Genomic DNA, 14,688 nt, shown 5'->3' with positions numbered 1-14,688 from the left:
TCTCTCTCTCGCTCTCTCTGTCTCTCTGAACCTAGCCATCACAGGACGAAGGCTAATAGGATCTATTGGAGGATATGCGGTTAGGAGGTTTGTGTGGTTTAGGGATGACAGTGACGATGGAATACTTCCGAAGGAGAGAAAAGTTCGTAGGATTACATTATAAATTAAAAATCTATCTTTTGACGGAGGGTTTGAAGTACGTCCAAGGGATTTACAAACATAAACCATCGGAGGATGTACATGTTTGTCATTTTTACAAGTAAGAACGCCCTATATTAAAGAAAGTTAAGCTTTAAATCAATTAATCTTTATGTAAGGTATTAGTTGAAATGAAAAAGTTAATGTCATGAGCGGGATTCGAACCCACGACCTTCGGTTAAATACGCCGCTGCTCTACCACTTGAGCTATCGTGACTTCGATCCACTCGGACACCAACTCCCCATCTCAACCTTCCTTTTGAATTTCCCCTCCTTTTTGTCATTTTTCAAATGTCGTGTAATCAGGATTCGATTCTCGGCGACAAATGAAATGGCCACGGAAAGGTTCGAAAGGTAGGTTGAGATGGGGAGTTGGTGTCCGAGTGGATAGCTAAAGTGGTAGAGCAGCGGTGTATCTAGCCGAAGGTCGTAGGTTCGAATCCCGCTCGTGACACTTTTTCATTTCAACCAATATTCATAAAGGTTAATTAATTGAAAGAAGTTATTTGGTCAGTTGGACCACGAAATATAATGGATTTGTTAAGCTTTAACTTAATAATCAAGTAGGAAAATAAAATTTCCTTCCATATTGTTCCGAAAAGAATACAAAACGCATTATCGCTTATAAAATCGCGGGTGGAATTTATAGAATTTTATCTACTGATCAGGCAAATGTAGGTACAATGATAGAAATTTTAAACTCAATCAAAGTATTTGTACTCACACAAAGTGAGTTTTTCTAAACATACGTCACACCAGACCGCATCTCGCGATCTCCAAATAATCATTAATTAACGGTCACTAAACACCAGACATAAATAATTGCTACTAAACGATATGAACAATATAGGACTTCCTGGCATAATTGTTTGTTAATTTTCTTGTGTTTCATACAATATACATTTTCTAATTTAAAATTCGTATATTTATTATTTATTAAATCTATTATATTTCGTGGTCCGATTGACCAAATAACTTCTTTCAATTAATTAATCTTTATGTAAGGTATTGGTTGAAATGAAAAAGTTAGCGTCAAGACCGGGATTCGAACCCACCACGTTCGGCTCAATACGCCGATGCTCTAACCACTTGGGCTATCGTGACTTCAATCCACTCGGACCCGAACTCCCTATACTTCATAGGGAACAATACTTCATTTTACTTATTAAATCCATCGTATTTACTGGTCCACCAACTTCTTTGAAAAATGGCAAAAAGAAGGGAAAATTCGAAGGGGGGTTCAGATGGGAAGTTGGTGTCCGAGTGGATCGAAGTCACGATGCTCAAGTGATTAGAGCCGCGGCGTATCTAGCCGAAGTTCGTAGGTTCGAATCCCGCTCGTGACACTGACTATTTTATCTCAACCAATACCTTACGTAAAGATTAACATGAATGTGTATACAAGGAAAAAAAACCTGTACTAACTAACAAACAATTTAATAAATCCGGCGTTAAAACAACACCGAAGACCAAACACAATTGTAAAATGAATTAGACCAAACAATGACAAAGTCAACCTACTTAATAAAAAATGGTATATAACACACGAATAGGGGACATATTCTTTGGACAGACAGGAGGAAAAGTAAAGAAGTTTTGTATTTAAGAAGCCATGCAGCTTCTGGCTTATTATTGTACTTATCGTTGTGCTAGTTTGTTTAATGGACTATGTCTTTTTGTTAAGAAGCAGTGGGTTATTGAGTGTCATTGCTGCGATTCTTTTTCCCGATGGAGTCATCATTAAAATATGATCCTATCACACCCCTTGCGTTTCACCGTGTCTGAGTGTATCAATGAGTTTGCCAATTTTGGTTAGGGTTCTTTAATCTAAAATTTACTGTGTTTTGTTGGAGTTCATCCACTTATCCTTTTGTTTTGTTTTTTATGGACCTATACTGAGATGGAGGTGTATATGTTTGATCTTTATCTCAAGTCAGGGTTTACATATCGTCTTGCACAACTACCTCAGGCCGGTTTGTCGTTTATTCATTACCAACATCTCCCTGGCAACCAAGATGTCTAGTTGTTATGTTTTCCCAAGTTTTAGAGATTTTGGATATTATCGTCTGAAATTTTCACCTAGTAACGCTTTTAGGGCCGCTTGACGTTATGATCTTTTGAAGATTTTTTGTCAGTTCTGAGGATGTTTTTGACAGGAAATCAAACTACACGACTACCTCACAGTGAACCATCACGTACTCATGATTGATCCTTGGCTAACTTGAGTTCCTTATGTTGAATTTGTTTAAAACATTTCATAGTAATTTTTCTAATGAATGAGCAAGATGAGCGATGAAAATATAACATAATATTAATCGAATTCTATTATTTTGGTAACCAGAGAGATTTTTAAAAATAAATTTTGACTATCTGTAATGAATATGTAACTTCAAGATAGAAAGATAATGTGGACTTTCTCAATATTTTCCTGGGCGATAAAATCACCATCAATCTCCTAATAGATAGTCTTGGAGAAAGTCATTTTCACCAATGGTTTATGTAATATTAAACTTATTATTTTGTACAAATAAACCGTTTATTTTTAAACAGAAGGTCAGTTTGAGCAGTTACATAGTATTCCGGAGAATTGTTTATCAGCGCTTTATAGCGTTTGTCAGATATCATTTCTAATTTTAAAAGTTTCGTCTTTTTCATATCTTTATAACAAACCTACTTGGTATATAAAATAATGTAGGGAAATAATATTTTTTTAAAACTTTGTTGAACGTTTGTAAAATTTTGTATTCCTGTTGGAAGAAAAAAAAGCCATTGTCGAGGAAAAAGAAACTTATTTTATCCCTAATTTTAAACAATAATTGGACGATTGAAATCTCAATTTCCCCATATTTTTCAAGCTTTCCCTGTCCTTATTATTTGAAATTTTAAAGGAAAATGGCTATGTTGAGGGATATTGGCTCATCACTATATTATCAAAAAATATCCGCGCGTTATATGTTTTTAAGATATTTATAACCAGACCTAAAATTTTAAACTATTTCAATATCGCGAATTGGGGACAAATTCATGGAAAACATTTTCTTCTGTTACATTCCTGTTTTAATTGATTGTTCTAATTTATAACAAATTATCGCTATTTTGTCAAAATTTAAATTAATTTTATTATTAAAAAATTATTTATACTGGAATAAAAGCTAGTCTAATGTTGCAGAACATTTTTATCCTTAAGCTAGTCTAATCCTTTTATCCTAAGTCTTTTATCCTTAATTGCCCAAGATTGAACAATTGTTTAAAAAAAAACCTACTCGGCTTTTTAAGACGGTTCGTCAATTTCCAACAGAATACTTCTTAAAGACAGTGGCTCAAACGAGTTGAATTTTATTTAAACAATAATCGAAAGATTATCGTTATTTTCTACAAGACAAGGTTGAAATTTCAATGTTATAAGCTCCTAGTTATTGCATATTTTTAGACATTTATCTTTTTTAAATAATGTTTGATTCGTAATAAACATTTTTGTATATAAATATAAGTGTTTTGTAAACTTTGATTGTCAGACAGGGTGACTTCACTCACGCTTCCTTTTATATGTTGTATTTATCTGTCTTTTATTTTTCGTCATGTCTGTCCGATGTATTTGTCGCCCTGTTGTGATATGACTTATATTCCATTTTTGTCAAGTGGGTTGGCTTTGTCAATGTTTTGTCCTAGAAGTTTTCCGATTATGTTTGGTCTTCGGTGTTGTTTTTAACCTAATTTGTTAAATAGAGTTGTTAATTTGTTCGCTTTTTCTCTGTGTATTTTTATGCTTTTTTAAATATTTATGTTAATGTTTTGTTTGTGTTATAGGTGTTATTTATATTTCTGGTTAGTTTTCGTATTTCTCTTTGGTATTTTAGTGCTGTATTTTGTGTCGGTGGTATGATTCGTCTTGCATGTCTATCATTGCTGGTTTCCTGTATATGTCAATTGCAATTTGCTGTCAGTTTTAGTAATTTTGAAAAGTTTAAGAAGTGCATATTGTTATAGATTGTAGTTCTTCTGTAGATGGTTTTTGTGTAACGAGGTCTGTCAGTTTATACTGTTGTTATTGAAATCTTCTATGGCAAGTATGTCATTAACGCATATGAATATGTGCGTGATGTGATGTACCATGATTTATACGCAATTAAAATAAGCGAAAGCCATAAAAAACCAACGAACGGAGAAATTTATTATAACAATAAGTTTAAAGTTTAAAAGTTGTATTTTTAAATAATTTATGTATTAATATATTTTATATGTGTTTGATTCAACAATAATTCTAGACGGTATAACTTCATCGTTAATTTTAATAATTGTTGATATAGTTTACAAATAACAACAAATCAATAATTGAATAATTGGTATTATTTCTTAGAAGACAAGGCTGAAAGTCTCCTTCTCAGTCCCAATATGATAATATATTACGATCTATGCTACGTAATAAAAAAAAATATACGCATGTAAAATGAATATTTTATTACCCAATTAATTATTTAAGATGTTTATAATCAAACCTAAAATCTTAAACCTTTTGAATACTACTAATTAGAAATAAATTAATGAAAAACATTTTCCTCATTTTCCCGAGCTTTAAGGAATTTTTCCAATTTTGTCAAAATGTAATTTTAATCTATTTAAAAACTTAATCGGGCTGTACTGAATAAAAGCCAATATGATATTTTTATCCTTAATGGTGCCAGATTGAACGATTGTTTGTCACAAACAAACACTCGGAGTTTCAAGAAGGTTTGTCAATTTTGTAATATAGTGCGTCATAAAAATGTTGCTTAAACGGGATGAATTTTATTGGAACAATAAGTGAAAAATTATCGTTATTCTGTATAAGGCAAGGTTGAAATTTTTCAATGCTGTAAGCTTCCAGCTTTTCCATATTTTTAGAATTTATTTATTTTTTTAAATAATTTTCTATTCATATCAAACAATTTTGTATAGAAATATGTGTGTTTCGTTCAACTTTGATTGAAATTAGGAATTTTTAAAAGCTGATAAAAAATCTGATCACACTGAGAAAGACATAGATATAATAAAATAGAATTTAGATAAACGCCTCAGACAATTTATACAGGTTGAAAGGCTCAACTCCACAAATGGGCGATTTGATGATCGGTTCAAAAAGGAAAAAAAAAGCTGAGGCCTTCTTAAACTAATAATAGCTTAGTGTTATTTGATCGGCTTGATCTAAGGTCAAGATCGTCTAATTGGGATACACCCCCGCGAAAACGGCACAAAATAAGCCCACTATAAGACTATTCTCGTTTCGACGTTCAACCGGCCAAATATTGTATTAAATTTCGCAGGGAACGTTTTTCGGACGTGCATACGCCAAAAGCGTTTAGAATAATCTATTGGATTTAAACAGCGGATCTACGTTGAAAATTATTTCTAGACTTAAAAAAAAGAGTAAAATAGCGTTTTTCAAAAACAACACATGGTTCCCGGTTGAAGTCGGCATTTGAAGTTATTTATTAGATAAAATAATGTTGGGTAAAAGAAAAATTAAAATGATAAATACGTTGCTTCTAACGCCAACTAATTTGCAAAATGTCTATTTTACCTTTGAAAAACAAAAAACAAAAATATGTTCTCGTATATAAATTAATATTGAAAATATGCTATTTTTATGTTTAGAACATTGTATTACAAAATTATCAAGAAATCACTTGTGAAATAAATTCTGTAAATTCTTTAAGGACAATGTTGAACTATTATAATAACTAATATTATAGCTATCGCTGACTAATCCTTTTTATAACCATATAGACGTTGACTCTTATTTGATATTGTGGATTGTAACTAAAATGTGGACGATGATGACGGTTAATACAGCCTTCTGCGACACAATTTGACAAATTGCTTAGCCGGCAACTGAACGGATTTGTTTACTGAATGTTAAAATGTCATTTCAATCCGTGTAAATTCAGGCTTCAAATGCCACCGTTTTGGCTTCCGGATTATCAGACGTGGATCTTCACCCCACGCCAAACGAGTCTGAATGGATTCCATAACATAATTTTGTGGTTTTTGTGAAAAAGTGATGGCAATAAATTATTTCTGAGGAAGTGTTGGAAAAAAAAACCTTTACTTTGCGAGGAGTAAATGTGTCTTGAACTTTCCACTTGTTCTAGATGGAAAGGTTATTGAGCACCTTAGTTTGATGCACTTTTGATTTGTCCAGCCATCACAATTTGAGAGAACACCAAAGCCAAGTATCGTTGTCCTTGTTTGAACAGTTAAAAAACCTTAACCAGTGACAACCTTCAGTCCTGGTGGATAAACCTGAGATTAGCCAATGAACCTTTTCCCACAAAAGTACTCTCTGCACTTTGAATTGTTCTACATTACAATAGAAACTTCGTGGATTGAAAGTGTTCTGATCATTTAACTTGTTCTAAACGATAATTCTATTGATTTTAATCCCGTTCTAAATGGTAAGTCCATTGCATTTGCCGTTTGTTTTAGATGGAAAATCTATTAAATTTGAGTTTGTTCTAGNTCAACACATGTCGACCGTTTTGGTTTTTCGATTTTTCCAGCGCATAACTTCACTATTTTTCTGAGTTCACGCCGAACATTGCGTCTACGTTTAAATACATTCACTTCACATTTCAAATGTTTATAATTCTTAAAGACGCTCTTGCGTCAAAACTCAAATAGAGTGGATATTTTTACGAAACATTTTAAGCATTCGGCGCTCCCTAAGCCCTAGAGGAGTTATGGAAAAGCATGATACTCCATGCTTGCCTTAGATCTTGTTCAAGAAGGCAAGTCAAGGCTTTAGAATTTATAGAATAGAATTATAACGGCTTGTGAGTATATTAAGTTTTAAAAAGGCAACCTTGATCATTCGAAATAAAGCTATGTTAAAAATAATACAGCACTCCTGTACATCGTTCGTGTCTTGTTTCACCCTCTTAAGCTTATATAGTTAGATTTCAATCTTTGGAAATCTCATCTTTTAATAGCTGAAGATGTTCAATTATAAATTTTAACAAAATTTAGGATTTTAAATCCACCGTAATTCTTTGTCTTTCTAGATTCTGGATGGTTCCAGTTCTTCGACGGTTTTTCAAAGTCCCTAACCAAACAAAATCAACGTTTGAATAAATCCACCCCGAAAACCCAAAAGATCATCGTTTTTGTGTATAAAATTATGAAAAGTGTATATTTTCTTAATCATAGTTTTGGCAGCCGGTTTTCTCCCAATACATGTCTTGGCTTACACATCTTGCACAGCCTGTGAGTTGAAAATAAACGAAAGAAAATTTGTAGAAATGGTGACGTTTTACGCTTTGAACTTGTACCAGATGACAAGGCTTTTTCATCGTAAGCAATATACAAAACGGCTTCCTTCTGGGCATCCTTGTAACCCTGATGTCATTTTTCATCATGTCTGATAAACTAACTAAATGTTGTTAAAAGTACTTAAGTAATTTATAAGTAACAATATATAAAAAACGTTACATCGTTTAGGATTTTGTTTTATTACAATTAATCATACCAATCATGGCTGAATAGTCGACTGAGCAGTTGACGAATAGCTTTTTTTGTACAATTTTATGGTGTTTTCGGTTTAGTGGAACACAATACTGAGTTGTAAATTCTTCAGGCGAAAATAGGATAAATCATTCTTTGACCTGGATTCGCAAGGTTAAGAGTAAATGTGTTTTATAATTTTTTTATTCCCGGTCCTTCTCCCCAACGAAATGTTTCCTTTTAAGTTAAGCCCTTGTAAAATAAGTCAATTTCTTTTTTCTTAATGAACAGTCGTCTATCAAGACAGATCGCGAATCCGCAATAGTAATTATTTTTACAAACGTCCTGGGAGGGAATAACCTTTAAAAAGGCGAAGGCGACTTTCCATTCGTGCCGAACTACTTCATCAGAGTCAACGTACTTATATGGTCGTGCCAAAGTCGGCTAATTGATTTCATTTATCGGAAAAAAACGGAATTCTGGCAAGTGACCCGCTTAACGGTTTGGCACTTCTGTTGTCCCCAATCCCCAGCACACACATAAATTGGGAATAATTTTGATATCGATAGTTGGATAATACATTGTTTGAGAGGGCGACATTCACCTTTTTACGTATTAAATTTTACATTGAAACAACCTCACAGTTAATATGCAATCTTTACTATAAAAGGAAAGGTCGTTACAAGTCATTGCCAGACGAGTTCTCCTTTCGGGACTATTCGCCCCTTTCGAATATCACATTTTATTCAACTTCGGTTTATTCCGTTAGTATAGATTTGTGATCATAGTACATATTTTCTAAGGTGATTTGTTTGTATTTAAAACGTTGTAATGGCAAATTAAAAAACAATAACGGTTCCGCGAATTGGGACAGAATAACACACCGTTGTAGGTAGAATGCCAATCTCGAGGGGCTTTTTAAACCCACACGTCTCTTTTTAAGTTCACATACTTCCAAGTCACGATTTTCTTCAACTACGGTCTTAAAAGTACCAGAGTCCTTTGGGATGAAACTTCACCAGGACTTCACAAACAATCCAGCAGGATTTCTGAATTAAATGTTTTAACAGACATGAACTTTTGTTACAAACTCCACTGCCTACCTGATTTTTGGACGAAAAAATTGCCAACTTTGGAAAAGCATATTTCGTCGGCCTTTTAAGTCACAGACCTGCGCTAGATCTAATTTTTTTAATTTTACGCTGAATAAGAAGGTTTTTTTGAAATGTTTTCCTATCTTCAGTCATTCATAAGTAAATTCAAAAATTCTAAAGCGTGTCAATTTTTGCACTTTTACGAAAACTTTAAATTGAGCTGTGGAGCCAGGAAATTGTTTTGAAGTGACGCTCTTTAGCAAGAGATAGAAAGTTTTAATCATTTTAATTTCAACTAAATTTTAAATAAATTTTAATTTCGATTAATTAATCTTTAAGTAAGGTATTGGTTGAAATGAAAAAGCTAGTGTCACGAGTGGGATTCGAACCTACGACCTTTGGCTAAATACGTCGCTGCTCTACCACTTGAGCTATCGTGACTTCGATCCACTCGAACCTCAACCTCACCTTTTTTTAATTTTCCAATTTTTTTTTAAATGGCAGAAAGGAGGGAAAATTTAAAAAAAGTGGGGTTGAGATGGGAGGTTGTTGTCCGAGTGGATCGAAGTTACGAAAGCCGAACTGGTAGAGCAGCAGCGTATTTAGCCGAAGGTCGTGGGTTCGAATCCCGCTCGTGACACTGACTTTTTTATCTCGTTCAATACCTTACTTAAAGATTACTTAATCGAAAAGAATTTATTTGGTCAATCGACCACGAAACCTAATCGATTTAATAAATTTAATTTCAATTGGTCACCTTCCACGTTGCTCGATTTCTCAATCGTTTTCGAATTATTCGCTATTTTTGGGCAAAAAAAGTGGCTTTTTTATGTGCTCATCTGATCACTCTCTTTTGAGAAATTGGCAAAGTGGAAGGTGACCAATAGAAAGCTTATTAAAATATCCTATCGATTGTTAAATGGCGTCGTTCCAGGACGATTTCCTGGCTCCACAGCTCAATTTGAAGTTTTCGTAAAAAGTGCAAAAATTGACGCGTTCCAGAATTTTTGAATTTACTGATGAATGACTGAAGCTAGGAAACCATTTAAAAAAAGCAATCTTGTTCATCGTAAAATTTTCTAAAAAATGAGACCTAGCCCAGGTCTGTGACTTAAAAGACAGAAAATATGCATTACCAAATAGGACATTTTTTCGTGCAAAAACCAGGTGGTCGGTTTTTTCATTGGCAGTATAATAGTTAAACATTACCTAATTTTTTAATTTAGTAGTGTAACACCGTTGTAAGAGTTCATATAAGTAACTTCATTGTAATTAATGTCCGGTCAGTCCAGAAAGGGGAGGAATTTAAAAACAATCGTGCAGTGCACTTTCTCAGTATAAATCAGGGTTCTTTTATTTCCTATAAAGAAAGAGAGTTTCTATTGACTTTGAGCTGTTTCCAGATGACAAGTTTATTCATTTTGAGCTGGTTCTAGATGGCAAGTTTATTAACTGTGAACTTAAATCCAAAATCTTAATTCGCTGTGTTGGTATTCTGATTATCCAGCCCAGATCCTCACGGTTTGTCATAGGCCCACGGGATTCCATGATTTAATTTTTTTGTTTTAGTAAAAAAAATGAAAATAAGACTTTTTATGGTATTTCGAAGGGTAAACCTATAGGAGATAAATGTGTTTTGAAATTTAATCTTGTTGTAGATGGAGCTTGGCACTTGGTACAGCTTGATCCACAGTTGATTTACATATTCTCCACCCTAGGTCTTCACGATTTGTCAGATTACTATCCACACTATCGTGACCATATTTGAATACAAAAATTTAAAAAGTACCTAAAGAATCGTAAGACCTGGAGAGGATCAACCTGACGTTTTAAAAAGAACGAACTTTGTCTGGAAGTTCTTTGGCACTTTGAACTTTTTCTATAAAGTAAGGTTATTGACGTTGATCTTTTAAGTTAACAACTTTATCCACCGTCTCAGTTTACTGATTCTTCACCCTAGATCCTCACAATTTCGGGCAATTCCAAGTCAAAAAACATTATGAATGAAAAAGGGTAATTTTTTGTGTAAGTCTAGGGGTAAAAAGCCTCTAAAAATACGCTTTGCTTGGATTGAAAGTTTTTTGAACTTTCAACTGGCTCTAGATTGTAAGTACATTGGTATGGTAGTAGGTGGTAAGTATAGTGACTTTGGGCATGTTCTAGTTAGTAAGTCTATTGACTTTAAGCGTTAAATTTCAGATCTTATTTGCCAGAGTCTCAAGCCAAACATCGCATCTATGATTAAACGAATTCACTCCAAATTCCAAAAGGCGTTATGCATCGACAGGAAAAAAAAAGGATATTTGTAACAAATATTTTAAGCACTCGGTGCTCCCCGAGGTCTAAGTTAAGCTTTGGAAAAACTGCATTGGATCTTGTTCGTTAAAAATCGTTAAAACAATTATTCTAAATAAAATAAACGAAAATCTTTTTTATGTTCTGCTTGAAGGTATGGTGTTTTTTTATTATTATGTAATAAATACTCCTTAATTTTTATTTTTAGTCGAGCTTTTCTGCAGTTTTTACATATTTTACTTTGATATCTTCGGACTCAGTCCCTTCTCAGCCTTCTGACCTGTGGGCTATTTTAACATTACTCCAGTCTTTTTAAATTATATGACTGTTATTATTTACTAAAATCTTTTTAATTCTAACAGACTTGGATTTTCTGAAATTTATTATATTGTCTAGCAGTTAAGTTTATTTGAGGAAAAATAATTTCCAGATATTATTTTTGACCGATAAGGCTATCAGGCGATATTAAAAATAACATTTGGACCGGAGCTGATAAACGATATCGATATTGACTGTGGCAAACTTTTTTTTTGTTTAAATAATAGACTTACATACGTCTATTGAAAGAAACCTTTTTATTGCATGAAACGACAAAAACACACCTTTCATGCCTATAAAATCCTCTTCAATACGACATATCCAAAAGTGAAATCTTGATTTCTCTACGCGTAAATTAACCCCATGATTTCTCTCAAATTAAAAAAAAAACTTGTCCAACGATTAGAAATTTGGAGAAAAATAAATAAAATGCCTATGAAACTTTTTAAAATAAAGTTGTATTTTTGTTTCTCAAAGGTGCAAAAACAATTCGAAAACATTTCGTCGTAAAATTGTTTTTGTAAAATATTTTGCAGCAGTGGGCAGAATACGAACAAACCTCCGAGGCTAGATGAAAAAGGCAAAAAAGAAACTACACGATCGCACATTTATTTTACAAAACTGGAAATTTACTCATGGAACAATTAAATATTTTCTCAAATTTGTACATAATTCAAATATCAATTGATTTTAATTTTACTAAGACCGCAAAGCCGGTACTGATTAAGTCAATTGGTGATATTAAGCCCTATAAAATAATTTAATCCTCGCTGAACTTTTATTTAAAAAATAATTAATAAAAATTTTTTTTAGCGTTTACTGTTTAAACTATGATTTTTTTTCATTGGGAATTTAATTTTTGTTTATCTGTTTGGATAAATAGAAGCTTCAGTTCTAATTTTATCCTCGTGTGTAATTCCATCTTGCTGATTAAAACGTAATTTTCCCCTTTTTCATATATTTATATATTTTTTGCAGTAGTAAAATTCTGTGATGATGATGTTTTTAATTAAAATAAAAGTATAAAAGGACAAATGTACTTACGGTTTGGTAACGCTATCCAAATTTTCTTTTGTAGCCTGTTTCACACATTCTTCTATAACTTCATTGTTTTCTTCTTGTTCTTCTTCTTCAGTCTCGTCAGTCTCGTCATCTTCTTCCTCGTTCTCACTATCTTTTTCTGACTCTTCTTCAGAATCGGATTCGATTTTGGCTTTCGCGGGTTCATCGTCTTGACGCCAATCGTCGGGAATGATGTCTTCAGCCTGTTCTTCGTCGCACTCTTCTTCAAGACTGTCTTCGTCGACTTCGTCACTATCCCCGTCGACGTCTTTCTCTTCGCCGTCGTCGTCCACCTCCTCGTCCTCCGAGGAAGATGACGGCGTCAAAAACTCCTCGTAACTCTCTAGACATCTGCCTTCTTCCGAATCCGCCCAATGGACGTGTTTCTTCTTTTTTAAGAATTTCGGCTCTTCTTCATCTTCCTCGCGGATCGACGGAAAAGACTCGATAAGACCAATTGACCTCAGGCTAATCATCTCCTCATCGCTCGGTGACTCTTTCTTGACTGGCTCGGTCTTGGCATCGGCCTCCCCGTCCTTCCCTTTTCGGTCCCCTCCCAACAGCTCGTCGAAAAACTTCGCACGTGAATCGTTTATGTTCTTCTTCAGTATTTCTGGGCTCTCACTATCGACGGCAGTCTTTAAATTATCAGTCTTTTCTGGAATCATTTCGTATTTTATCTCCTCAATATTTAATTTTATATTTTCACATTTGTTTACGACATTGTTGCTGAGATCTTCTTCGCAAGTTACTGGATCGGAATTAGTAAAATCCGCTAAACTTTCGTCGATTTCTTGTTCTACCTCTTCGTCGATTTGAGGCACAGCAGCGACTTCAGTTAAAACAATTTCTTTTTCCTGCATTAATGTTATATCTTGAAGATCTATCTTTCCCTTTCCCATTTCCTCTATAAAAGCTATTTCATCCAATTGAACATCAGAAATATTTTTATCTAAAACTTCGTTTCCTTTCAAAACGCCTTCTTTCAAGTTTATTTTCCCAGTTTCATTGTTTATTGTACACGAGGTGTCAGCTTTATCAATTTTTTGTATTACAGTGTTAGTCTGTGAGCCGTATTCGGAAGTATTTACATCTTTAAGGGGTTTTTCATTGTATGAATTATACAATATTGTGTTTGTTTTAAGCAAATCATCATTTTCTATTTTACAAGATCCTTCTGTATTGGAAAATTTCTCATAAATGTTTATTCCAGTTGTAAGTTTTTTAGAAGAAGGCCCATCTTCTTGAGACGCGTTTACTGCTGGAGACATTGGAATTCGATCGAACTGGTTAGTTTCAATGGGCGATATCCCGTCTTTATTGCAGTCGTCCAATTTAGAATAGTTGTTGCCCATTTCAACTAGTTTCTTCACTTCCGTCTTTCTCGGCGGCCTCTCTGGCTCCGGGTGCCTCTTCTGCCTCCTCCCTTTCGCGTGGACATCTTTTTTCTTTTTGAAAAAGTTAAACATATTCAAAGCGGATCCGTCGGCGGACTCATCGTGGCAACTGACCAGGCCTGGAGTTTCCTAAACTCCCACTTTCGCGCTACTCGACTCGAAATAAACTTCTAAATTTACAAACCGAAGTGGATGTTGTTTGAAAAAAAACAAAAACAAGAGTTGAGCGCAAAACCGCGGAGGGTGTTGAGAATGGCGAAGGGCGAAAAACAGGAAAGCGACTTTGTCTCGTTCTTGTTCCGGGCGAAGCTGGACGAAATGAGAGTGCGAAGGATGTCGTCCGGGTGACTGTACCTTACTGGATCCATATTTTGGCTTCAACTTCTAATGTGACGTCAGCCTCGTGACACATCCTGGCTCGAACTCTATTTTTGTGACCGGGATCTCTTTGCTAACTGATTGACCAATCCGTTTCCCACCTTTTTTCCCCAAATGCAACACAAACAGGAAAACCGAGATAGTCGCGGGCCAAACGACTTTCCTTACCCATCGCCCCGGAAAACCATTTTTCGAAAGCGCACTACAAAATGTATAAAAATCGAACACTGCGCCATAGAGAAAACTACAAAAAAATAAGTCGCAATTATTATGTAATAACTGTACACATTAGGTAATAAAAATGTACGAAAAAGAGGACAGAAGAGTTCTCTTACACTCGAATCATCTTACAACGGTAAGTAAGGTAAATTAAAATATATACAACAACAAAAAATACAACAAATGGTATTATCTTTAACTCTGGAATATAAAAAGTTATTGCACTGAAGGTAAGTATTTCTTTATATTTT

The 14,688-nt window shown here is 34.1% G+C and overlaps 1 protein-coding gene across 4 annotated transcripts in view; it reads right to left on the bottom strand.

Moving 5' to 3' along the window:
- Nucleotides 1-14,178, bottom strand: part of LOC106661871 (golgin subfamily A member 6-like protein 22) — a 43,975-nt gene extending 29,797 nt beyond the window's left edge. For all 4 annotated transcript variants that reach the window (XR_001339790.2, XM_014385595.2, XM_014385597.2 and 1 more), the window contains exon 1: nucleotides 12,426-14,178. Coding sequence is in view for 3 of the 4 variants with exons in the window: in XM_014385595.2 (XP_014241081.1) it covers nucleotides 12,426-13,912 (1,487 nt within the window). In the remaining variant the exon portion in view is untranslated. The remainder of the gene's footprint in view (nucleotides 1-12,425) is intronic.
- Nucleotides 14,179-14,688: the final 510 nt, after the last annotated feature.

This window comes from Cimex lectularius, unplaced genomic scaffold, assembly GCF_000648675.2.
Source record: "Cimex lectularius strain Harlan isolate CLEC.00 unplaced genomic scaffold, Clec_2.1 scaffold29, whole genome shotgun sequence".
NCBI lineage: Eukaryota > Metazoa > Arthropoda > Insecta > Hemiptera > Cimicidae > Cimex > Cimex lectularius.
Note: the sequence above shows the minus strand (reverse complement) of the source record. Positions and strands in the feature narration are given on the sequence as shown.